At 39.3% G+C, this 22,207-nt stretch overlaps 8 protein-coding genes across 8 annotated transcripts; 7 read left to right on the top strand and 1 right to left on the bottom strand.

Moving 5' to 3' along the window:
* Nucleotides 1–127: 127 nt before the first annotated feature.
* BCR41DRAFT_386105 (kinase-like domain-containing protein) lies at nucleotides 128–4,500 on the top strand. Its single transcript, XM_022027757.1, has 8 exons — nucleotides 128–644; nucleotides 825–962; nucleotides 1,064–1,220; nucleotides 1,318–1,376; nucleotides 1,471–2,533; nucleotides 2,653–3,542; nucleotides 3,777–3,939; nucleotides 4,079–4,500. The coding sequence occupies exons 1-8, from the start codon at nucleotides 537–539 to the stop codon at nucleotides 4,141–4,143; spliced, it is 2,643 nt and encodes an 880-aa protein (XP_021881846.1). The 5' UTR covers nucleotides 128–536; the 3' UTR covers nucleotides 4,144–4,500.
* Nucleotides 4,501–5,692: 1,192 nt separating this feature from the next.
* Nucleotides 5,693–6,564, top strand: BCR41DRAFT_48651 (hypothetical protein). Its single transcript, XM_022030868.1, has 2 exons — nucleotides 5,693–6,169; nucleotides 6,339–6,564. Exons 1-2 carry the CDS (start codon nucleotides 5,867–5,869, stop codon nucleotides 6,423–6,425), a joined length of 390 nt encoding a protein of 129 aa, XP_021881845.1. The 5' UTR covers nucleotides 5,693–5,866; the 3' UTR covers nucleotides 6,426–6,564.
* Nucleotides 6,565–7,821: 1,257 nt separating this feature from the next.
* BCR41DRAFT_421696 (PITH domain-domain-containing protein) lies at nucleotides 7,822–9,863 on the top strand. The gene is made up of 7 exons (XM_022030064.1): nucleotides 7,822–8,013; nucleotides 8,144–8,164; nucleotides 8,369–8,449; nucleotides 8,615–8,667; nucleotides 8,815–9,130; nucleotides 9,302–9,344; nucleotides 9,473–9,863. The coding sequence occupies exons 1-7, from the start codon at nucleotides 7,942–7,944 to the stop codon at nucleotides 9,760–9,762; spliced, it is 876 nt and encodes a 291-aa protein (XP_021881844.1). The 5' UTR covers nucleotides 7,822–7,941; the 3' UTR covers nucleotides 9,763–9,863.
* A 410-nt stretch (nucleotides 9,864–10,273) lies between these two features.
* Nucleotides 10,274–11,697, bottom strand: BCR41DRAFT_352532 (3-beta hydroxysteroid dehydrogenase/isomerase family-domain-containing protein). The gene is made up of 3 exons (XM_022023966.1): nucleotides 10,961–11,697; nucleotides 10,596–10,853; nucleotides 10,274–10,487 (listed from the first exon to the last, which is right to left on the bottom strand). The coding sequence occupies exons 1-3, from the start codon at nucleotides 11,654–11,656 to the stop codon at nucleotides 10,392–10,394; spliced, it is 1,050 nt and encodes a 349-aa protein (XP_021881843.1). The 5' UTR covers nucleotides 11,657–11,697; the 3' UTR covers nucleotides 10,274–10,391.
* Nucleotides 11,698–13,316: 1,619 nt separating this feature from the next.
* BCR41DRAFT_335821 (hypothetical protein) lies at nucleotides 13,317–15,576 on the top strand. Its single transcript, XM_022022008.1, has 7 exons — nucleotides 13,317–13,397; nucleotides 13,718–13,993; nucleotides 14,099–14,417; nucleotides 14,556–14,779; nucleotides 14,897–15,038; nucleotides 15,180–15,266; nucleotides 15,367–15,576. Exons 1-7 carry the CDS (start codon nucleotides 13,383–13,385, stop codon nucleotides 15,441–15,443), a joined length of 1,140 nt encoding a protein of 379 aa, XP_021881842.1. The 5' UTR covers nucleotides 13,317–13,382; the 3' UTR covers nucleotides 15,444–15,576.
* A 1,628-nt stretch (nucleotides 15,577–17,204) lies between these two features.
* BCR41DRAFT_386102 (nucleoside diphosphate kinase) lies at nucleotides 17,205–18,263 on the top strand (the record flags this gene model as incomplete). The annotated part of the gene is made up of 5 exons (XM_022027756.1): nucleotides 17,205–17,231; nucleotides 17,439–17,534; nucleotides 17,661–17,753; nucleotides 17,905–18,004; nucleotides 18,127–18,263. The coding sequence occupies 5 exons, from the start codon at nucleotides 17,205–17,207 to the stop codon at nucleotides 18,261–18,263; spliced, it is 453 nt and encodes a 150-aa protein (XP_021881841.1).
* A 527-nt stretch (nucleotides 18,264–18,790) lies between these two features.
* BCR41DRAFT_421692 (hypothetical protein) lies at nucleotides 18,791–20,066 on the top strand (the record flags this gene model as incomplete). The annotated part of the gene is made up of 1 exon (XM_022030063.1): nucleotides 18,791–20,066. Exon 1 carries the CDS (start codon nucleotides 18,831–18,833, stop codon nucleotides 20,064–20,066), a length of 1,236 nt encoding a protein of 411 aa, XP_021881840.1. The 5' UTR covers nucleotides 18,791–18,830.
* An 840-nt stretch (nucleotides 20,067–20,906) lies between these two features.
* On the top strand, nucleotides 20,907–22,066 carry BCR41DRAFT_352527 (hypothetical protein). Its single transcript, XM_022023965.1, has 4 exons — nucleotides 20,907–21,069; nucleotides 21,195–21,277; nucleotides 21,406–21,524; nucleotides 21,648–22,066. Exons 1-4 carry the CDS (start codon nucleotides 20,934–20,936, stop codon nucleotides 22,027–22,029), a joined length of 720 nt encoding a protein of 239 aa, XP_021881839.1. The 5' UTR covers nucleotides 20,907–20,933; the 3' UTR covers nucleotides 22,030–22,066.
* The last annotated feature ends 141 nt before the right edge of the window (nucleotides 22,067–22,207 follow it).

The following is a 22,207-nucleotide window of genomic DNA, read 5'->3' as shown; positions in this document are numbered from 1 at the left end:
CTACTCCACGTGATGCGATGCATTTTACTTGGGAACACACTCTTAAAGAGCTTCTCAACTTTGAATACGACGCGCAGTCACTAAAAAGACAAGAGTCTGCGGCAGAATGCTTCATTCATTCTATGCATGAAGCTCTTATTCATCTTTCCCTTCATCTTTGTCATTCCACATCTCGTCCTATCTATCTATACCTTAAAACATAAAGCAACTCTCCTCTCTCCCTCTCCCTCTCCGTCTCCGTCTCCGTCTCCCTCTGTTTCTCTCCCCCTCCTTGTCTCTCTTTTTTTCTTATCATTTATTCGCAGACTCGCACTTTACTACAAGTTCATATTCACCATACCCACTCTGCGTCAAAAAAGAATAGGGGGCCACGCTTTTTTTTCTTTTCTTTTCTTTTTTTGGTCTTTTAGCAAATCCAGTCTCAATAAATGCTGACACCCTTTGGATTGTAGCATTCATTAAAAGAGCATAAAGACACACCTTCTCAACTTGACCTTTTTCGCCAAAAAGACCTCAGTCATTGTCATATTCTCGCCATGGCATCTGCCAAGCCCATGCAAGAGACAATACAGGTCGGCGACTATATTGTGGAGCAGGAAATTGGTCGGGGGTCTTTTGCCACCGTTTACAAGGGCCATCATAGAGTGAGTCGCTTACACTGGGGACGATATGAGCATTTTTTTTTTTATGGGGCACACCCAATTTGTTCCACATTAAAGAGAGCTTCGTGGACAAGAGAGTTGCCAAGGAAAAGATCATTATTGTTGACTGACACTCTGCTTTTTTACTGGGCTTATTTATTTATTTTTTCTTCCTTCATGTAGGTGACGAAAGAGCTGGTTGCTATCAAGTCAGTCCTCCGCTCCAAACTGACAAAGAAGCTGCTTGAGAACCTGGCAAGCGAGATCAATATTCTGAAAGGCATTCGTCATGACCATATCGTGGCTCTTGTTGATTGCAAGGTAAGGAATGAATTGTGTCTTGCCATTACTGTCATCTATGCATAATGAAGGGGATGCAACGATTGAACCTTAATAAATCCACTGTGGGCTTGCATGGTTAGGAAACGGAGTCACATATCCATCTTGTCATGGAGTACTGCTCACAAGGTGATCTATCACAGTATATCAAAAGAAGAGGTGATGGACCACCCTCGCTTCCTCCTCCACCTGGCGGTGGCCTACATGAAGTAGTGGTGCGTCATTTCCTGAAGCAGCTGGGTCAGTAAACCATCATTGTTTACCATACAGGGATCTGTGTCACAGGGGTTAAATTTTTTACCACAAAACTGACAAAATTGTGTGCATCCCATTATAGCTTCTGCTCTGGAGTTCCTCCGTTCAAAAAACCTTATTCACCGAGACCTGAAGCCTCAGGTACAGAATACAGCGTTTTGATGTAATATGGACAAGTAGAATGGACCATGGGATAGCGATACTAAAGACATGACTTGTTTTTGCACTCTATTAGAATCTCCTCCTTCATCCTCCAAGTAATAGCAAAGAAGGCAGTGGATATGGGCTCCCTATATTGAAAGTAGCAGATTTTGGCTTTGCACGCTCGTTACCTCATCTTAGTCTTGCTGAAACACTATGTGGCTCACCCCTTTATATGGCTCCAGAAATTCTCCGCTATGAAAAATATGATGCCAAGGCAGATCTATGGAGTGTGGGAACAGTCTTGTACGAAATGTGTACAGGAAAGCCGCCATTCAGGGCACAAAACCATGTTGAGTTGCTTAAAAGAATAGAGAAAGCTCAGGACGTGATCACGTTTCCAGGTGAAACCTTGACAGATAATAGAGCAGGATCATCTCCTTCACAACAGAACAATCAATCGATGGCTCCAATAACTGAGGATATCAAGGACTTGATCCGACAGCTATTGAAGCGCAATCCGGTGGAGAGGATCTCCTTTGAAGAGTTCTTCATGAACCCTACGGTGTCGAATCTAGCTGCCCGTAATAGGTCGAGATCTACACAAAGCAGTTCTTCGGCTCAGGACTATTCAAGAGTTGAATCAGCATCCACCGATTCGAGTAGGCGACCAATGACTCTTGATCCGTCTCGTTATTCACCGGATATAGGCCATAGGGAAAGAGGGGACAAAAAGCCAATTACTATCCCATCGGGAAGCAGAGAGCAATCTGAAAGGGCGACAGAGTTTCGATCACATTCGCGGTCAAGGTCTTTGAAAAGTGGATCACCATCCGCCCTTCCAGAAAGTCGACCGCCACTTCAACTCCCAATATCTTCACCCAAGATACAGTCCTTCCCTGCAGACTACCAAACCCAACCTAGCTCAGGACCAACCAATGTATCCGCTCGCCGTATGAAATCAATGGATATCGGCTCAGAGGTCGCAAATAGAGCGGCAACAGCCCATCCATTATCACAACCTTATCGACGTAGCACCCTGGTAGGTGTACCAGATGGACCACGCCGATATAGTACACCAGACGATGACGCGCTTCTGGACAAGGATTACGTTGTAGTCGAGAAGCGAGCAGTGGAGCTCAACGTTCTAGCAGACGGTAGGTGTGAATTTTAACTTGATCTCTTGAACTATTTTATTTTTATTTTTTTTTTTAAAAAAAAGTATTCAGTGCTAGATTATGCTCATACTATGTTTTATGAATTGAATCTCTGACAGAGGTGGCAGGACCCCCTACATCGAACTCAACACGATCCAAGACTGGGGCTGGTCAAATAAATACACTCTCACCACCAATTCCCACATCTCTGGCTACACAATACAGGACACCGCCACCACCATTTCCATACTCGTCTTCATCTCAGTCACCGCCTTCAAACACCAGTTATTTCGCAACGACGCCTCCATTCGCGCTCCCAATAACGCCTTCACCAGAAGAGTCGAAATCGGCTCAGCTCCTGCACCGCCCATCATTAGGCCAGATCCAGCCGATGTCATCACCCAACAGCGCTAGATCAGGTAGCCCGCGCGATAGTGGCAGGACGTCTGCTCTGGCCAAAGCTATCTCGATGGCATCGATGCGCTTGTTTGGCGCATCCTCCTCTCCGCCTTCTTGGAGGAGCAATACGTCGCTGATCGGGTTCATGGACAGCACTAATAAGGGTGGGACTGATGAGGAGTCGTTTCCTGAGGAGGGATCTGTGCTTCAGGCTGTTGAGGACACTGCCCACAAGGCGTATGTGGTATCACAGTTTGCGGATTCGAAAATGGAAGGCATTCGTCCGTTAGATGAACTAGAATATTCTCCTTCTGAGGACAATAGCCCCACAGCGGATAGCATTTTGGCAGAGGAAGCCTTTTTCTTGTATCTTCGAGCCCTTGCATTATTGCAGTCCGGTATGGACGTTGCCCGACGCTACTGGGAAGAAAGGCGTCCAGGATCTAAGCCAGCGTCACGAAGGCTCAACAATGGGGTTCAGTGGATCCGAGATCGATTCAATGAGTGTCTCGAAAAGGCGGAGGCTGCCAAGGCTCGTTCCGGAATTGATCATCGCGAGGAGAGCGGCGTGGTCATTGAGAAGCTTATTTATGAGCGGGCGTTAGAACTGGTAGGTTATTGGTAGTCTTACCTACCCATCTACCTGCCTGCTTGACTGATTACAATATACTATAAACTTGTTCTCTAAACTGTACTGACATGTACAGTTTTTTTTTTTTTTTTTTTTTTTTTTTTTTTTTTTTTTTTTGAATTAATTATAATTTATTTTGTTTATTTGCTTTTTTTTTTGTTTTTTTGTTTTTTTTGTTTTTTTTGTTTTTTTTTTTTTTGTCGTGGTGAATAGAGTAAAGCAGCGGCCATGAAAGAACTTCTTAATGACGACTATGGTGAGAGCGAGAAATCTTATCAGACATCTATATGGATGCTCCATGCTATCCTTGACGGCGCTGGTGAAGATGGGCGCAGCGAGGCTATTGAAGAGGATGACCGTGAAATTTTAAACAAATGTAATGCTTCTTACTATTTTAATTTTAGTACCATGTATTCATACATCATCCAAACTTTTTTGAAAGAAAGCTTATGCAATATTTTTTTTTTTTTTTTTTTTTTTTTTCGCATCATCACTGCGTATCATCATGTATGCAGTTATTCAATCGATAAAGAATCGACTCAACTTGCTTCAGAGGAGAATTGCAGGAGCCAGGACCTGAAGATCGGAACAAGCCGTTAGATTCCTTTAAGGACTGTAATAGGTGAATCATTATCAATAGGCCAGAGAACGAGGGCACATCATCTCCTTGCGGTGTCCTCGTGTGAAGACTAAACTTTAGGATCGTGTCCCTTTTCCGTTCTACTGTGTTTTATATAATGTATACAAGCCAAAGCCTCTATTGTATTTCAGTATGCCTGATACAGAGATCACAAACATTGTTGCAAATTCTCTCTACTTTACTTTGCGTGCAGCAGTACCAAGACCAAGAATGTGTGTAATAGCCAAAGAATATTAGAAAAGGCTAAAATAGGCCAGAGTTACGGATTACAACAACAAAATAAAGAAACGCGTTTTGGCTTTTTTTTTTTTTTTTTTTCCCTTAAAGAAAAGAAGAAAGTATATATATATATATTGGCCACATGTGACTAACAGGAACTGGGTGTGCAAGACAAGCTTTTTGAGGAACTTGTTCATATCATGGTTCAGCCCTTGAGAAAAGGGAGACATGCACAGCAGAGACAGAAGACTCTTTGGAAAGAGAACAGACCATCGGATGTAACAGGTTGTGTGGCCATGGGTATGTTCTTTGTCCGACTGTTTGTGCATAATTATGGTTGTCCATGGGGTCATCTGGTCCATGACTAGAGATTGCACAAGAAAGCACTGATGATCACAGTATCGCCTCCTATTTTTTGTTAAAAAAAGAGCATCGTCATAATCACCTATCCTGTCAGCTCAATGCTAACTCCATTACCCCCTTTTTTTTTTTTTTTTATTTATTTGCGACGGGTGTGCCTGCTTTCTCTGTTTCTTCTTCTTTTTGATTATTACATGGTTATGTATTCGATTGTATTGCATTTGAATGCATTTCAACTATAAAATAGTGTAGACAATTGGGAAGGATGATGCACGATCGTTGTCAGGCAAGGTTGGACTGACTGACTGACTGACTGACTGACTGACTGAATGACTGAATGACTGAATGACCGACTAAACACAAACAAACTGTGCAACAAAATAAAAAAAGCTGTCAACATTCACTCATGTATGCACACAAAAAGACACAAAAGGGCCTTTTTGAACAAGCACCGATCTTTGCAGTTGTCGGTTAAAAAAAAAAAAAAAGCAAAAGCAACTTTTTTATCTTTCTTCTCTTCTTTTTTTACTTTACTCTCTTTTCTTCTTTCTTTCTTTTCTACATCTTCATCTTCCTCCTTCCCCTTTTTTTTCAACAACTCGCCACTTTTTTTTTATACTGACTATCGTCATTATCTTCTCCTTCTCTTTTCCACTCTTCCTCCTTTTTCCTCCTTCCTTGCTTCAACGTTTTCCCGACTCACAGGAGTCATTTTGCACACGTATTTCAAACAGCTTTACTGCCATCCCTTGCTCTCCACAAACCCTTGCAGCACAACAGTCAACAGAAGCAGTAGCAAAAAGAATTGTATGCTCTCTTGATGAACATTACTGTCACTACTGTTGTTCTTTAGCTTTTTTATTACCCTCGACTTTCTTTTTTTTTTTTTTTTTTTTTTTTTTTGCTAACTCTCTACTACCACCTTGCCCTTTACTGTTTCTTATTTTGCTTTTTTTTTTTTCTTATTTTCTTTCCTTTTAAAAGAAAACAACACCATCTATCTTACACTACTAGCAACTTTGCTGTCTCATAAACATACCCACCTAATCTAATACCCCCTCATAGCTATACAAACTCAACCATCATGGGTTCACTTTTCTCAAAACAATCAAAGACCCAAAAGCCAAAGGATCCTAAATGGCAAGGGATTGGTCCCAATACCCCTCTTCCCAACTCCCCATCCTCAAACCAAGATAATCAGTCACGATCACACACTCTCGCCACCTTGGACAGTCGGATGAACAACAATAACACAAGACCTACAAAGCCTGCACCAGCCAAGGGAAAATCATCAAAGATCATGTTGTTGCTCAAGATGGATCCCAAGAGCGGGGGACAACGCAAGGTCATTTCAAAGAACTTGATCAGCCTTCCTTCAGACTTCCGAGTAAGTCTTTCCTTTTGACTTTTTTATGATCTTTATTTATCTAGCGCTTTGCCACAATGGCTTGTCAATAATTATTATATCCCTAATCTTTTTTTTTTTTTTTTTTTTTTTTTTTTTTTTCTTCTTCTTTCTTTTCTTTTCTTTCATGATTGCATTATTTGTCCTGTAGCATACTGGCCATATCGGTGCAGGTGAGGTTCGCAGTGGGCAGATTGATGTAAGTACTATAAAGGCAAAAAGTTCCCATTTATCCTGAATTTTACTCCGTCACTCAAACCAAAGAAAGGTCCAAAAGATCCCACTATCCCATTTTGATATTCTCAATATCCGGCGCCCTCTTCATCACTTGCAGTCCCTATTCAAATAGGACGGAAACCATTTATCCATTTTCACTAAAAAAAAAAAAAAAAAGTCTAGGCTCTTTAAAAAAGACTTGCATCATTGATCTATTTACTTTATTTATTGACTTGCATGTAACTCATACACTTTATTTTGTAACTTGTGAATTACAGCCTAACAAGATCAAGAACCAAATGATGGAGGTGGCTGCTTGCCTCAAACTGGATATGAATTCACCCATGCCTACACTCAAGACCATTCCTGTCCTGGCCGATAACCGAGAAAACGTATACAACGGGGTAAGTTTGTAATCTCTTTTCCTCTTTACGCGTTTCTTTTTTTATTTTAATTGGGCATTATCACTAAACTGTAATTTACCATCTTCTGATTTGTCTTGGACCTTCTTGTTTGAAACCGTTCAATTTCAATAGCCTGACCAGGTTGGACGATATGCGACCCGTCCTGGGGCAGAGGCCGTAGCGTTTTAAGATCGATGTGTTAATGTATCAATATAGACAAGATATAATCTTTCACAATTTGTCAAAACCCCGTTATGATCAAATTCCCTTCCCTCTTCTCAAAAAGGATTATTAGGCACTATTATCTATATTTTTTTTTTTTCCTTTTGCCTCATATCCTAATGTATAGCTTCTCTTCCCACCGTTATGTTTTATAATGATTGTTTTTCCTCTCTCTTTTTTTTTTAAAAAAAACCCTAAACAGAACAATTTTCGTCATTAAACAAAAAAAATAATAATAATCAAATAATAAGATTAATTATATATTTATATTAGATGTAAGAAGACCGTTTAAAGATTTATATAGAATGACTGACGATGTCCTTTGGTAATGTGTATGCCTTTTTAGTTGCATTTTATGCAAAAATATGTTTACGAAATGTGAGGTGACGGTGACAAAAAGCAAGTTCCGCCACGGGAAAAAACAAAAGAAAAAAATCCAAAATCCAAAATCCAAAATCCAATGCAGGGTCATCACCCAGAATGGTTCTCAATTTGCATCATCATTATTCATATTCATTATCGTCATTCACTTAAGGGTTACCATTGGTCAATTTTTTTTTTTTTTTTTTTTTTTTTTCTCGCGTGAAAAGATCCAAGCTGGAGAGAGACGTGTTATTTGCAATCATTAAAGGAAATCGCGTCAACTACAAACAATTGGCTAATTGTTAATTGGTTGATTGGTTGATTGTTAATGGGAGAGGGGGGGAGTGGGGGAGATTATTGATGTCAGGTGAATTGAAAAAGAATAAATTCGCGTCACGTCCTTGATTTCTGGGCTTATCTCTGTTAGTTCTGCGCAATTCTTTCTTTTTCTTTTTCTTTTTAATCCTTAATCCTTAATCCTTTTAAATCCTTTTCAATCCTTTTCAATCCTCCAACCCAAACTCCATCCATCAACAAATCCAATTCACAATGCCAATCAAGGAAATCACCAACAAGGAGGACTATACAAATACTATTTCCAAGGCTCTTCCCAGCAAGCTTGTATGTCTAATCGAAATAGCTGTAGCTATTCTATAAAAAAAATAAAAATAAAAATAAAAAAAAAAAGGTATTGACTATAACGTAATAAGCTAATTGTCTTTTATTCTTCATTTTGTTGCTTCATTGGTAGATTGTTGTCGACTTTACTGCTGTAAGGACTTGTTTAATAGACCCATAATATCTGGATTTTTTTTTTTTTTTTTTTTTATATAATTTTTTTATTTGTGTGATTGGAAAGGAGGTTTGTGTTGATGTTGATGAATGGCTTTTCTTTTTCTTTTTCTTTTTTTTTTTTTTTTTTTTTTTTTTCTTCTTGTTTCTTTACGTTGTGTATCTGTATCGGTTGGTCCAATAGACTTGGTGTGGACCATGCAGAATGATCAAGCCCACCTTTGAGAAGCTTTCAAACCAATACCGTCATGTCATTTTCCTTCAGGTAAAGCAAAAAATAATTCATATTTCAGTCCTTGATTTTAATAGAAGAAGTGTCCCTTGAAGTTGAAGCTGATTTTGACGTGCGTTTTTTTTTTTTTTTTTTTTTTTTTTTTTTTCCTTCTTTTTGCTTTTGCTTTTGCTTTTGCTTTTGCTTTTGCTTTAATAGGTTGATGTGGATCAGCAAAGCGAAATTGCTGCGGAAGCTGGAGTATCTGCCATGTAAGTTTTTATTGCCTTTATTTCAAATACCATCACCATGCATCTTCGCAACATCATTTATCACTTTTCTCATCTTGTAATATGATACATATATATGATATTTAAAATAATTTGAAAAAAATGATTGACATTCCCGAATGTTCTTAGGCCAACTTTCCAATTCTTCAAGGCCAACAAAAAGATTGCAGAATTCAAGGGCGCTAACGCAGCTCAGCTTGAGAGTCTGATCAAGCAGCACCAGGGACCAGTTGAGGAAGGTGGGGCTGAAGGATCTGGATCTAGCTCTGGATCATCATCATTGGTGGCTGGACAGACTGACATTTCAGATCAAATCACTCTGAATCAGGTCGATTGCTTAAACCAACAGAATGCTAATCATGTCCGAAATGCATTGACTGCTGATGACAAGTACCTTGAAAGTGATGTGGACGAGCAGTTGATCATTTCAATTCCTTTCAATCAGGTAAAGTATATACTACTTAAAAAAAAAAAAAAAAAATGCCGCGGGCGCTGACTTGGACAATCTGTACGATCTCAACAGCATCAGGGCATAAAAATACCATGTTAATAATCTTGTATCATTCATTTTATCTTGGTTTATTTACCTTATCTCCTGTAACTCGTATATAATTAGGCCGTCAAGTTGCACTCGATTAAGATTACTCCCAAGGATATCTGTAAGTATACAAAAAAAAAAAAAAAAAAAAAAAAAAGATTACCTTTGTTAGGTTTCGTAAAGGGGAGTTTTTTTTTTTTTTTTCCTAGATTTTGCGCTTACAGATTGTGAAATATATCTATATATTAGCTCACGCCCCCAAGACGATCAAGTTGTATGTGAACAGGGTGACATTGGGATTCGATGATGTTGAGAGCGTGGAGGAAACACAAAAGATCGAATTGACTGAGAAGGATTACGAGGGCAATGGATTGATTCCTCTTCGCTTCGTGAAGTTCCAGAGTGTCAATAAGGTGATTCTGTTTGTTGAGGATAACTTGGGAGACGAAGACACGACCAAGATCCAGCAACTTACTTTTATTGGAAACTCGCTTGAAGGCACTGACATGTCAGCGCTCAAGAAGGTTGAGGATCACTAAAAGAAAAAAGATACAATTTTCATTGAAAGCTGAGGTAGATAAATAAATAAATGGAAAACAATAATAATAATAAAAAAGAGATACCATTGATTGACTTGGTGGACAGAGTACAAGAAGAACTGAAGGGCACTCGATTTTCTTTCGTTGTAAATAAACCTTTTTTTTTTTTTTTTTTTTTTTTCCTTCTTTCGGCGTGTCACTCTATTAAGTCCATGAACTGACTGGCTGATGAGATGAGCCGTTGTAATGAAGAGGCTGGTCACCCAATAATGCAACATCTGGTGCTTAAAAGATCATTACGTGCACGTTGAAGATGATAAACTCCAAAAAACTTTGCTCACCGAAAACTTTTCCAGTTAGGCTCTATGACATCACTCAGTAATTGACGGAGGAAGAATGTTGCGGAGGTGTAGGAAGCCGTCATCAAAGAGTTTCCTTCTTCATTGTGAATAATTCGCATAGATGTCAAATCTCATACTCTTTTAACAAAAAAAAAAAAAAAAAAAAAAAAAGATGCTCATACGGTAGTTTATTTGAAGAGTGGAATTACAGCTCATTCTCTAGGTCTCTAGGTCTCTAGGTCTCTAGGTGTGCTTTTGCGGTTGATGCTAATCTAATTTTACTTTACTTTACTTTGTCTTTTTTGCCTCTAATTCCTCCTGCTCGATGAAATGGGCCATTGTCCTCTTGATTCCTTCCTTGTATCCAACTACAGGCGCATACCCCTATTATAGTAGCATAAAAAAAATAAAAAATAAAATTAGATTTCTTCACATCTCCTTTGCCTTGTTCAAAAAGTACGACTACGAATGAATGAGAAAACAGCGCATTACCAGAAGGGTCCTAGCCTTGTTGATGTTGAAATAGCGATTGAAGGAGATATAACGGACACGGACACGTGTGAAGCCCTCTTTGGATTCCTTGCCCAGCATCTTCTTGATAAGGCTAGCCATTTCTGACAAGAAAGCAATGACAAGCGCGACATGGTAGTTGATAACAATCACGTAGGGAGCAACAATATTCTTTTCAGCCATCAATGCACGTGGATGGTTCCAGAACGGTGTTGGAGTTCCATTGGTAATGAAGAATGCCTATAAAAAAAATAAAAAAAAAAAAAAGAGATGGATATAAAAATCAGATGAAAATAATTAGGAGCAGCTGAAAAAAAAAAAAAAAAAAAAAAAAGAATGTAAGTTACCTGTCCAGCAACCCCAGAGCCAGGAACAAGTTTTTGTGCAGCAAGAACATGTGAATAAGCGACATTCTCAACATAGGTCCAGTCAAAGAGTCCAGAGTTGTCACCGATCTGGAGGACATGCTGACCCTTCTTCATGACGTCCAAGAATCCTGGAGTTCCCTGGGTATCGCCTGGTCCAAAGATACCGCTGGGACGAAGAGAACAGGTGAGCAATCGATCGCAATTGGCTCTGAGGATCATACCCTCAGCAATGGCCTTTGTCTCTGCATAAGTCTCAATGAAGGTCTTTGGGATAGGGAAGGTTTCGTCAGCGTTTTCAAGGGGGGAACCATCCTGAAGGACACTGGCGGAGGAGGTGTAGACGAGGCGGCCGACGTTTTCACTCAGACAGGCATCGATCACATTCTGAGTGCCCTCGATATTGATCCGCTTGAACTTTTCAGCAGGGAAGTGGTGAGGGGGTGAGGCTACATGAATACAGATATGATGGCCCTTGAGGGCTGTGCGGACAGCTTCCTTGTCAGTGATGTCGCCTTGAATGTAAGAGATGCGCTCATTGGGTTGAGCATTAGTGGGGATGAAGATGTCGAGGATGGTGAGGGAGTAATCAGTGCGTTTGATGAATTCCTCAACGATCCAACGTCCAAGGAATCCGTTTCCTCCAGTAATGAGACACTTTATAGTAGCGGAAGCCATTTTAATGATGATGATGATACGAGGAGGTATTAAAAAAAAAAAAAAAAAAAAAGAGAGAGAGAGAAAAAAGAAGAAACAAAAGTAGATAAAAAGAAGAGTGGAATGTTCACCCTAGGACGTGAAGCTAGATCCCTAGTCCGCTGGGAAAGAGAGAGACTTGAAGTTGAACAAACAGGCCACTGGATACAGCCAATCAGGGTGCAGCTGTCAGGTCTGTGTGATTGTGAGTGGCGTGGGGGGCTGTGAGACGTTAGGAATATTTCTCAGAAATGAGTATTCTTGTGCTATTGTACTACCGCTTGATGTCGTCCAAGGCGATGTTGCCTTTGAATTGATGGAATCACACCTTATTTCAAAAGCAAGGTGGTACAAATGGTACAAATGCGAAGGGCCAAAAAACCAAAAAAAAGTAAAAGGATCATCTTTTTGCTGATGCTTCAACGCTCAGCTAACATTTTCCTTTTTTTTTTTTTTTTTTTTTCTGTCTGTATGATCTGATATCATATAGCATTGCAGTACAATGACCCTGTCTAGACATGTTATGGCATTCCTTTCATTCGTTTCGAAAGATTTTTTTTATTTTATTTTAGTTGATTAATAAATTATTTTGGACCCTTTTTTTTTTATTTCTCATTCTGTTGACGACACAATCTACACTTTTTGTGATTATGAGGATTATGAGATGACCCAATGCGATAACAAAGGACCCAGACAAGATGGAAAGGAAAGAGGACAGACACCTTTTAGTCTTGTCACAAATTAATCGATCAATCAAGAAAGTCTTTTTATTTTTATTTTTTTATTTTTTTTTAACTGCCATAATCACTGTGGTTCATGGGTTTGATTGCCCAAGGAAGACTTTACTGTTTGAAACATAATATCCATGTGGCCCATGTGTGGATGCTTTCAAGCGATCGAGCAATCAAGCAATGAAGCAATGAGTGCATGTGTACATGTTATATTTGTTATATAAATACATAATGTATAGATGTTGTATGCTTCTGTTTGTAAAGCATGCATTCGAAACACACTTGACCTCTTTATCTTACAACCAATCAATAGGAAATCAGCAACCCCGATTCTGTTATTTTATGCTTTGCTAACTCGCTTATTGTGTTCCCAAAAGGTTGACAGTAGTTTTGCATCGCTCATTCTTTTTCCCCCCTCCTCTTTTCTTCTTCATTCCTCTTTATCCCATCCTGTCTGTGTATATACATTTATATATGTTAGGCTTGCATTAGATTGCACTTGATTACATTACATTTCAGTCCATTTCATTATTTCATTTTCATCATTCATTGCATTACTTTAAACTACTGCTCATTTTCTTCACTCCAAATCACTTTTTTTTTTTTTTTTTTTTTTTTTTTTTTTTGTTTGTTTGTGTTCTGGCTGGCTCTCAGGACATCAAGGCACATATACACATACACACATACACATATTCGCTGCTTTTTTTCTTTCTTCTTTTTCTTTTCTGTCTCCCTTTGTCCGTCTCCCTTTTCCCTCCAACTCTCTTTCTCTCTCTCAATTACATTCTCTTCTCACTTTCTCTCACTTTCTCTCTCTCTCAACTTTCACTCTCACATATTCACTCGCTTGCTCACCGATTGAACACCTTGATTTTTACAATTTTTTTTTTTTTTTTTTTTTTTACATTCATCTTCTCCTTTTGAACACCTTTCAACTGAATTGTGAAAGAAGAAAAAAAAGAGAACTGGCCCCAAGCATGATTTCAAGACTTGTAAGTCATTCCTTTTCTTTTTCCCTCCCCTTTTTTTTTTTTTTTTTTTTTCCTTTCTTCAGTATCATTGTTGCACAGCTTTGCGAGGAAACACAGGACAACATACTCCGCCTCTGCTGCATTAACGTACTCGAGTTTAATCGCGAAATAAACCAGTGGATAGTAAAACTATCACTACAAACACCACGATGACGGAATATCCCAAGCACTGATGAAAACAACAATAATAATTAAGAAAAAAATAAAATAAAATAAAATAAAAAAAAGAAAGCGTTACTGATTTGACTGGTGTCAAAAAATGTTTATTTTTATCTTCTTAGGCTGGTGACTCAACCTGGGCCAGATACTCACTGGCTTGGTCTGGTATCCAGGCCCTGGTAATCGTGGCTCTCGAGTCTGTCATTTTTAAGCTGCACGCGACAGAGGCTCGCAACATTAAGCTCGTTGTTCCCGCTGCCTTGGTAGTGCTCCAATCAAAGAACATTCACGATATTCCGAATCCAACACAAGTAATCCAGAGTGCTCGCGTTTTGTCCGTATACCATGTGCTGTTTATTGTTGCTCAACTCTTTCAGCTCATTCTCTTGTGCGACGCGGTAATGCAGGATACTAGGGAAAAAAAATATAAAAAATGCGAGCAATCTAGCTGGAGAATTTCTTCTAATCCCCCCCCCTTTTTTATTTATTTTATTTTACTTTAGATGTTCAACAAAAATACAATTCAGATCATTGCTATCGTCGCATTCAACTGTGCCATGGTTGCTTACGCAGGAGTTCAGATAAAGCAGGCAACGGATATTCTCGTCGAAACACCAAACGACTCACTCTCCAACACAATTCTCGACATTTTCAAGGCAACGCCTAACCCAACGATTCACCATGCTTCATTGCCTTATGAAATCGCGGTCATTTGCTTCATGGTCATATTCGCCTCAGGATTCGCAATTATTGCATATAAACTCTACAAGGAATTTGGATGGAGCATCTATAAAAAGATTGGCGCTGATCTAGCTATGCGAGGTATGTTGTCTTCCTCAGGGCTTTTTTTTTTTTTTTTTTTTTTTTAAACTGTTCAATTGATCTACGAAACCGAGGAATCTGTTATATTCACTCCAAAAACACAATGATGGCGTCAAATGGGCTGTTTGTTTATTTTAGACATGTACAAGGTCTATCAAATCTTCATCATGATCGTCAAGTTTGATATCTTTTTCCAGCTGGGCTTTTCGGCCCAATTCTTGTCAGTGGTTGTGTTGCAAGCAGAGTCCCCCGAGTCTTCTACCTACAACTTGTCGGATGAGGAAATGAGGCGAATTTTAATTTTTCACCTAATCATGTCAACGGGTGCATCTATCATTTTGCCAATCTTGGCGTGGTGGGGAGTAAGTTACAGCCCACAGATTACAACGGTCGTCTGTGTCCAAAAATCCATTGCTTCACATTTTTTTGACCCTTGTTTAATTAATCTTTTTTTTTTTTTTTTTTTTTTATACATCTAGCTGAAACGTGAGAGCAAGATCGCGATGTATTGCTTTAATGCTGGTGGATTTGCAACGCTTGTCTACAACATTATTAAGCTTAATCAAGTATTCAACAGCCCAGATAGGTTCACTGGCGCAAACAAGTTCCTCACATTCTTCTGTAATGTCAACAACAGCCATCTTATTATCATTTTCAGCCCCACTTTTTTTTCTTTAATGGAAACGGATCGTGTTCATGTTCATGTTCATGTATACTAACATAGTTTTCATTTTTGTTTCCCTTTCCATATCTCCATACTAGTGATTGTCAATTTGATTCTCGGAATGGTTACAATATATCTTGCATGGGTTTGCATGAAGAACTTTAACAATGGACTGAACGCACATAGTAAGTGTGAAGAATTTTTTTTTTTTTCTTCCTTTTTTAAAAAAAGCCTTTGTGGTTGTTGATATATCTAATGACACATTGCGCCTTATTCTTTTACTAGTTGGCAAGGTTTCTGGAACAAACATCTATCCCATGGAATCCGTCAACGGATCCGGAAAACGGTGGTCAATTGAATAATAGCTTTGAAGGGTTTATATACAATCTTCAACTATACCCATTACACCTTTTTATTCTTTCTCTCTTTTTAATTCCTTTTCTATCCTTCTTCCTATCCACTTATTACTCCTTAACTGTACCTATATAAACGATCTGTATTCTTTTTTATCTTTTTTTTTTTTTTTTTTTTTTTTTACTTTATCGACATTCTTTTACCGTGCTTGCTAGACAAATAAACCCTGTAAATGTACCATGCTATACATTCAAGTCTAAAGTTCTTTATGATACAGACATTTAATTGGTATTAATAATGATTCCTATTTAATATTCCGCGGTCAAAATGACCATGTTAAACAAAGCTTTAAAAAAAAAAAAAAAAAAAAAAAAGATATCAGGCTCTTTGATCCTTAGATCTTGGATCTTCCTAACAAAGCTGAAGCAGAGTTCATTAAGTGTTGGAGTACTCGCACAAGATCAACATCACTCAATCCACCCTTAATGATACAAGGGCAATCTATTGCAACTAGAACGGAGGCTGTTAACTCCTGAAGCGTCCTCATCTGTACTGTACAGTATTCACATAGCTTTTCTATATATATCTACTAAATGGAAATACAATGAGTTCGAGCTTCCTTCTTTCAGCATCTGGTAAAACGAATTAAATTTTCCGAGAAGTTCCATAATGCGGTGATCGTCTCGTCTCTTCCCGAAAGGAACTGGCTCCGCAACGTGTTGCAGTGAGGCAGCACTGAAGCATGGTCCATGACCAAATCGCAGGCAAAGATATCTTTCGTGCGCTCCAAGCAGGAAATCCTCGCCATCCATCCTATCATGAGGAGGCTGACGAGTTGGTGACCAATTATAGGCGCAAAAAAAAAAAAAAAAAAAAAGAATTACTCGCTCCACATGAAGGACTTGCATTGATCGGTCCCTGTTGCATTTGTACAGAAAAGGATTGAAATCCTGGTACTCCGCTTGGTGCCAGAGACTTTGCCGTAATCCATTGTTCAGTTGGACGTGGACTGAAAGAATAACCCGGTCTCATCGCAAGTGTAGATGTCGTCAAGGCTAAATCGGCTGAGTGTATGTTTAATCATTTCCAGCTGCAGCCGGAGCTCCATGTTTACTGATGCCGCTTCCTCTTTAAGATTGTACCTGCGGAGACCATACCGTTGCTTGAAGCCCTTTAGCCAGCCGTTCGAGAATTCTTGAAGGTACACTCGCCCACGTGAGCTTCAAGGAGCGCATAAATTGCGCCTCTCAAGAGTCAAAGACCCGATGGGTAGAAGAAGGTTATGTCTGATATGCTCAATGGTATGAGAAGGGACCCCTTCAACAGAAAGGGATCTGGCGTTGCTTTGAAGACGATATCACGTGGAACATTGACCAACAGGGACATTCGGGAAGCTTTTCTCTTTTGACCAATATGTGGTTGATGTTCGAATACAGATCCTCTCAATGTTGTAGTTTATGACATGCCAATCCCACTTTTTTAAAATGTTTACTTTTGTTCGATGTTCAAGCTTCTGCTGAATTGATCGATATTAATGAGAACCCATAGAGATGAATACTCAACATTTGGTTCTTAATGAAGGCTGACTTGAAAAATAGTGGCGATGACGGTTGGAACAGCCAACGGTCGCATGAACTGCGATATAGGAAACTGAAAAAAAAATATCTCACAACTAAAGGACTTTTTTTTTTGAGGTCAGAAAGTTTTCTGTTTTTCTTTTCTGTTCTTTACCCCCTTTTCATTCATTTTCACAGCAACAACTAATCAAAATGACTTTGGAGCGCACTTACATTATGGTATGTGTTCATTTGTTCATTGTACCATTCTAACCTTGGCTTGTCGAGATTAGATTCGACATTGGACACATTCTTATTTTCTTGTCGCGCGTGGAAAAAAAATTTTTTTTTTTTATATCCAAGCAAAAAGGAAAATAATGACGCTTTTCCCCCAGTTCACACGCTCACCCTGTTGTACTATTTGCTTTTTTATATCGATGAAAATAGGTCAAGCCCGACGGTGTCGAGCGCGGTCTCGTTGGTGAGATCATCAAGCGTTTCGAGAACAAGGGCTTCCAGCTCATTGCTCTTGAACTCAAGACTGTATGTCCTATCTTCATGAAGATCGCTTCGATTTTGTCATTATTATTTTTTTTTTTTTTTTTTTTTTTTGTAATCATACTAAAAAAAAAAAGCATATTTTTTTCTGTTCTTCACGACACACAATAGCCCACCCGTGAGCTCCTCGAGAAGCACTACGCTGATCTTGCCTCCAAGCCTTTCTTCGGTGGTCTCATGAACTACATGACCTCCGGCCCTGTTGTACGTATATTCAACCACAAAAAGAGCATCATTCAATGCATTTTGGATGATAAGATTGTTTATGTGATCCCAATACAGAGGAACTTTTTTTAATTATTTCTCTTTGATTGCTAATTTGCAACACTTTGTCCCTTTGATAATATCATTATAGGTTGCCATGGTCTGGTCTGGCAAGGGTGTCGTCAAGTCTGGCCGTGTTCTCCTCGGTGAGACCAACCCCTTGGCCTCTTTGCCCGGAACTATCCGCGGTGGTACGTATATATATATTATATATACTTGTCTCTTTCCAGTGTCTCAGAGAAATCATCTGGCGCATTTAAAAGAATTTTTATATGCTAATTTTTTATTTTATTTTATTTTTACGCTCATATAGACTTCTGCATTGATGTCGGCCGCAACTTGTGCCACGGCTCTGACTCTGTTGAGAACGCTGAGAAGGAGATCGCCTTGTGGTTCCCCAACGGTGTCATCTCTCACACCCGTGTTATGGAGAAGTTGATCTACGAGTAAACTCTTTTTAACAGCAATATAATCTCAATAAAAAAAAAAAAAAAGAACAATCGGGGTGGAGCGGATCTTGCACCCCCCTAAATCGTGTGAAATATCTTATATTTTTGGCCCTTGTCATGCTGATAAATATGCTTCTTAAACCCTCAGGTTTCAACAACCCATGGCAGTTCAAAGAACTAAACAACCAACCCCCTCAGTGAATATCAGTCCATCTTTTATCATCGGCGAAGACCTGGTTTCTTTTCATAAGTAATGCAGTCCAATACAAATCTGGTATCGCAAAAGATCCCACGCGTTTTTTTTTTTTTTTTTTATTGTTGATCTATAGACTCCCAAACCAATTTATCATGAAAAATCGACCTGGATGTCGGAAATTGACTTCACTCCTCCTTGACATTGACTTTGGGTATATTGATCTCGGTCTCAAAGGGTTGCAACCATGGATTCTGAGATTGTATAAAAGAAATGCCATGGGAAAGAGAGAGTTTTTTTTTTTTTTCTAAAGCTTGACATCGCTACTTTCCAATCGATAACTCAATACCGATACACGTGCAACTTCCCCTGATCATGACGTTCGCAAGTGTTATTCGCATCACTCTCGCTCTGTCTCTTTTCGTCCTTGCTGCACAAACAGTGCCAGTGCCTCAAGATCCATCTGCTCTGGGTAGTATGGATTTAAACGCCCCTGATCCTGATTTAGCGCCCACTTGCAATCAAGATATTGACTCGGGTTCTGTCTCGCTCGCGTCGACCGTCAACACAGTCCCTATCACCAATGTGACACCTGTTAATCGATACCAACCCATTGTTCAGGCCTTTGCGCCCATTGTGCAGTCAACGTGTGGGCTTGACAACCATGGTGCCGATGTTTATGATGACTACGATGACTACGATGACTACGATGACTACGATGACTACGATGACTACGATGACTACGATGACTACGATGACGTTTTTAATGGTAGCCTCTATGGCTGCGCTAGCACCATTGACAACCCCTCTCAGTCAGACCCTCTTCCTCGTGGCAATGTCTTGAAGCGTCGTCAATTCCCTCCTATCAACAGAGATGTGGATGTGGAAAGCTGCAGTACCACTGTGCCTCCATCCACTGTTGATATGGGTTCCTTTGTCTCTGCAGTCCCCTCCACGGACGTGAACCCTTCAACGGTTTATCAACCCCATGTCCAGGCGTTAGAATCAGCCATTGAGGCTGCACCCGCTGAATCAAGCATGTTGCCTCAACAGAATGTGGATTTAGGCTCAAATGTTTTTATTCAACCTCTGACACAAGTTCTGCCCCAAACGACTTATCAACCAAAAGTGCAACAATTGACTACGACGATCGAAGCCACGCCACAAGAAGATCAGTCTTTACCCCAGTCCAGTGTTGACTTGGGCAGTTCTGTTCATATCCGACCCACAGTGGCGGTGAAACCCTTGACGATCTTTCAACCAACCGTCAAATCGTTGCCGTTCATTATTGAAGTCGAGCCATGTGTAGATGAGACTGAGATTTATAAGCCCTTTGACTATGGCAGTGACTCTGCTGCATATTATGGTCAGAGACCAGTCTATGATATGAATATGGATATGGATATGTATATGGGTGTTGCCAATGACATTGATCAATATGGTCAAGATTGTTATTATTACCGCCCAGATCAGTTCCAGGGCTTGTATGGTGATGATGCTTTTAATCAGGGCCTCATGACATTTGGAGACCAAGCTGCTCAAAACCAAGAATATGGTCTTTACAGAGAAGGCATGTTGGGCTCTTCCTTTGCAACTGGCATGGATTATTAACAGTGTAGCAACTCTGTTTTTTTTTTTTTTTTTTTTTTTTTATTCAAGCAAAGCAAAATTAAACAATAAAAAAAAAAAAAAAACGTCAAAATATAAATAAAACTGCACTTGGTTATCGCTCAGGACGCTTTTATAATAATAATCATGTCCGTTCGTAGTTCTGAAGTGAAAAATGCTGTTATTAGAGTTCGATCAAAAGAAAAGCAGATCTCGATCGCATAATCAAATACAGCATGCGCCCCCTATGAGAATGCAGACCGGAAATCATCACATTAAAATGTCTTACGTAAAATACGCTCAAGCCAGAAAAAAAAAAAAAAAAAAAAAAAAAAAAGACCTCATGTCATTGTGGTTGTTGCTGTTGCTGTTGTCCAGATTGTTCAATGGACAAGATCAATCAAGCCTTAATGCATGCATCATTGGCGCGTGAAAGTAAAAGATTAAAAGACACAACAAGACAATCATGTTATACTTTATTTTTTTATTGTTTTTTCGGTTGAGCATTGCTGTTCCGGTCCATGCGTTAATACTTTTCCCCTTTGCGCTGATACAACCAAGATTAATGGGGATTAATGAACGCTCGAAAGTTTTGTTGTCTGGTTGTAATAAGGTCTCATTTTGATCTTTTCTTTCATCATGTCATGATCATCATTTTCCTATTTTGACCAATCTTTTTCCTCTTTCCTCTCTCTTCTTTTCTCTTTCTTTCTCTTTACTCTCTCATAACTCATTCTCTCTCTTTCTCATTCTCTCTCTCTCATTCTCTCTCTCTCTCTCTCTCTCTCTCACATATCGCTTTCAACCCCACAACAACCTCGGTTTATCCTTTTTTTTTTTTTTTTTTTTTTTACTAATATATAATATATCATGGCTTCAACAGACGTGAGTCCCGAGCAATACAAGGCCATCAAGGATGTTGTTCTGACCGACTTTATCGACAAAAACGGAGAAACAACATTCAAAGCGCATGAACTTTGGAAAGAAAAGCCGGCTATAGTCATTGGTATGGAATAGAAGGCAGCTATCATTCATCTTCTCTCACACTCAACTCCCACAATAAACTAAACCAGTTACTAAAAAATCATTAACACAAAAAATAAAAATAAAAAACTTATAATTTACACGTAGTTATCCGTCGTCCTGGTTGCCCTTTCTGCCGTGAAGAAGTCCGCATCCTGGATGAGCATCGCAATATTATCGAGAAGCAAATGGTACGAGTTGAAAAAAAAAAAAAAAAAAAAAAAAAAAAAGCATTCTGTTTCCTTTTTTTTTTTTTTTTCGTTCTATCAACTCGATGTCGTCATTCTTAACTTCATCATGACTGCAAAAAAAAAAATAGGGTTTCCGAATGGCCGTGGTTTTGCATGAGAAGCTTGGAGCAACAACTTTCAAAAGGGATTATTGGAATGGTGGCGAGACCTATTGGGATGAATCTAAAGGATTTTACAAAGCACTTGGGTAAAGAAAACAAAAACATAATGAACAACTTTTGGGCGAATGTTTGAATGGAATCTCTTACATGTATTCTGTATACAAACCTTTTCTTTTTTTTTTTTTTTTTTTTCTTTTCCTTTGAACTAGTGGCGGGCAGCTTCGATGGGCATCATTAGATCAATTGATCCGTCCAAGTCTATGGTTCAACGCTATTCGTAACTTGCGTTCAGGCGTGCGCGGAAACCTGCTAGTGGGTGAAGGGCGTATCTTTGGAGGACTCTATATTGTTCGTAAAGGCGATGAAGGTATTGCCTACAAGTTTGAAGAAACCGTCCTTGGCAATATCGCACCAATTGGTGATATCTTGAAGGTCTGTAGCGATATTTCTGGAGTGGATCTCACTGAGGCTTCTGTACAAAGAGCAAAGGCTCAGGAGGCACAGGTGCAAGAGCGTGCTGATGCTGCTGCTGCCAAAGGACAGACTGAATGCAATTCAGATGTTTGTGAATTTCCACCATCCAAACTTTGAAATGATAAATATTAAATAAACGTTCATCTGTATACCGCATAGCGTGAGAATTCAATCATTTTCTTGATGATATGCTTTGCCTCTGCAGCAAACCTTTATGAATTTGTTAATTTCAGCTTGTATCATTCTTTATGATGAAAATAAGGGACAAGGAAACTTGCTTCAACTCAGCAACGGA

This window comes from Lobosporangium transversale (assembly GCF_002105155.1).
Source record: "Lobosporangium transversale strain NRRL 3116 chromosome Unknown BCR41scaffold_16, whole genome shotgun sequence".
NCBI lineage: Eukaryota > Fungi > Mortierellomycota > Mortierellomycetes > Mortierellales > Mortierellaceae > Lobosporangium > Lobosporangium transversale.
Note: the sequence above shows the minus strand (reverse complement) of the source record. Positions and strands in the feature narration are given on the sequence as shown.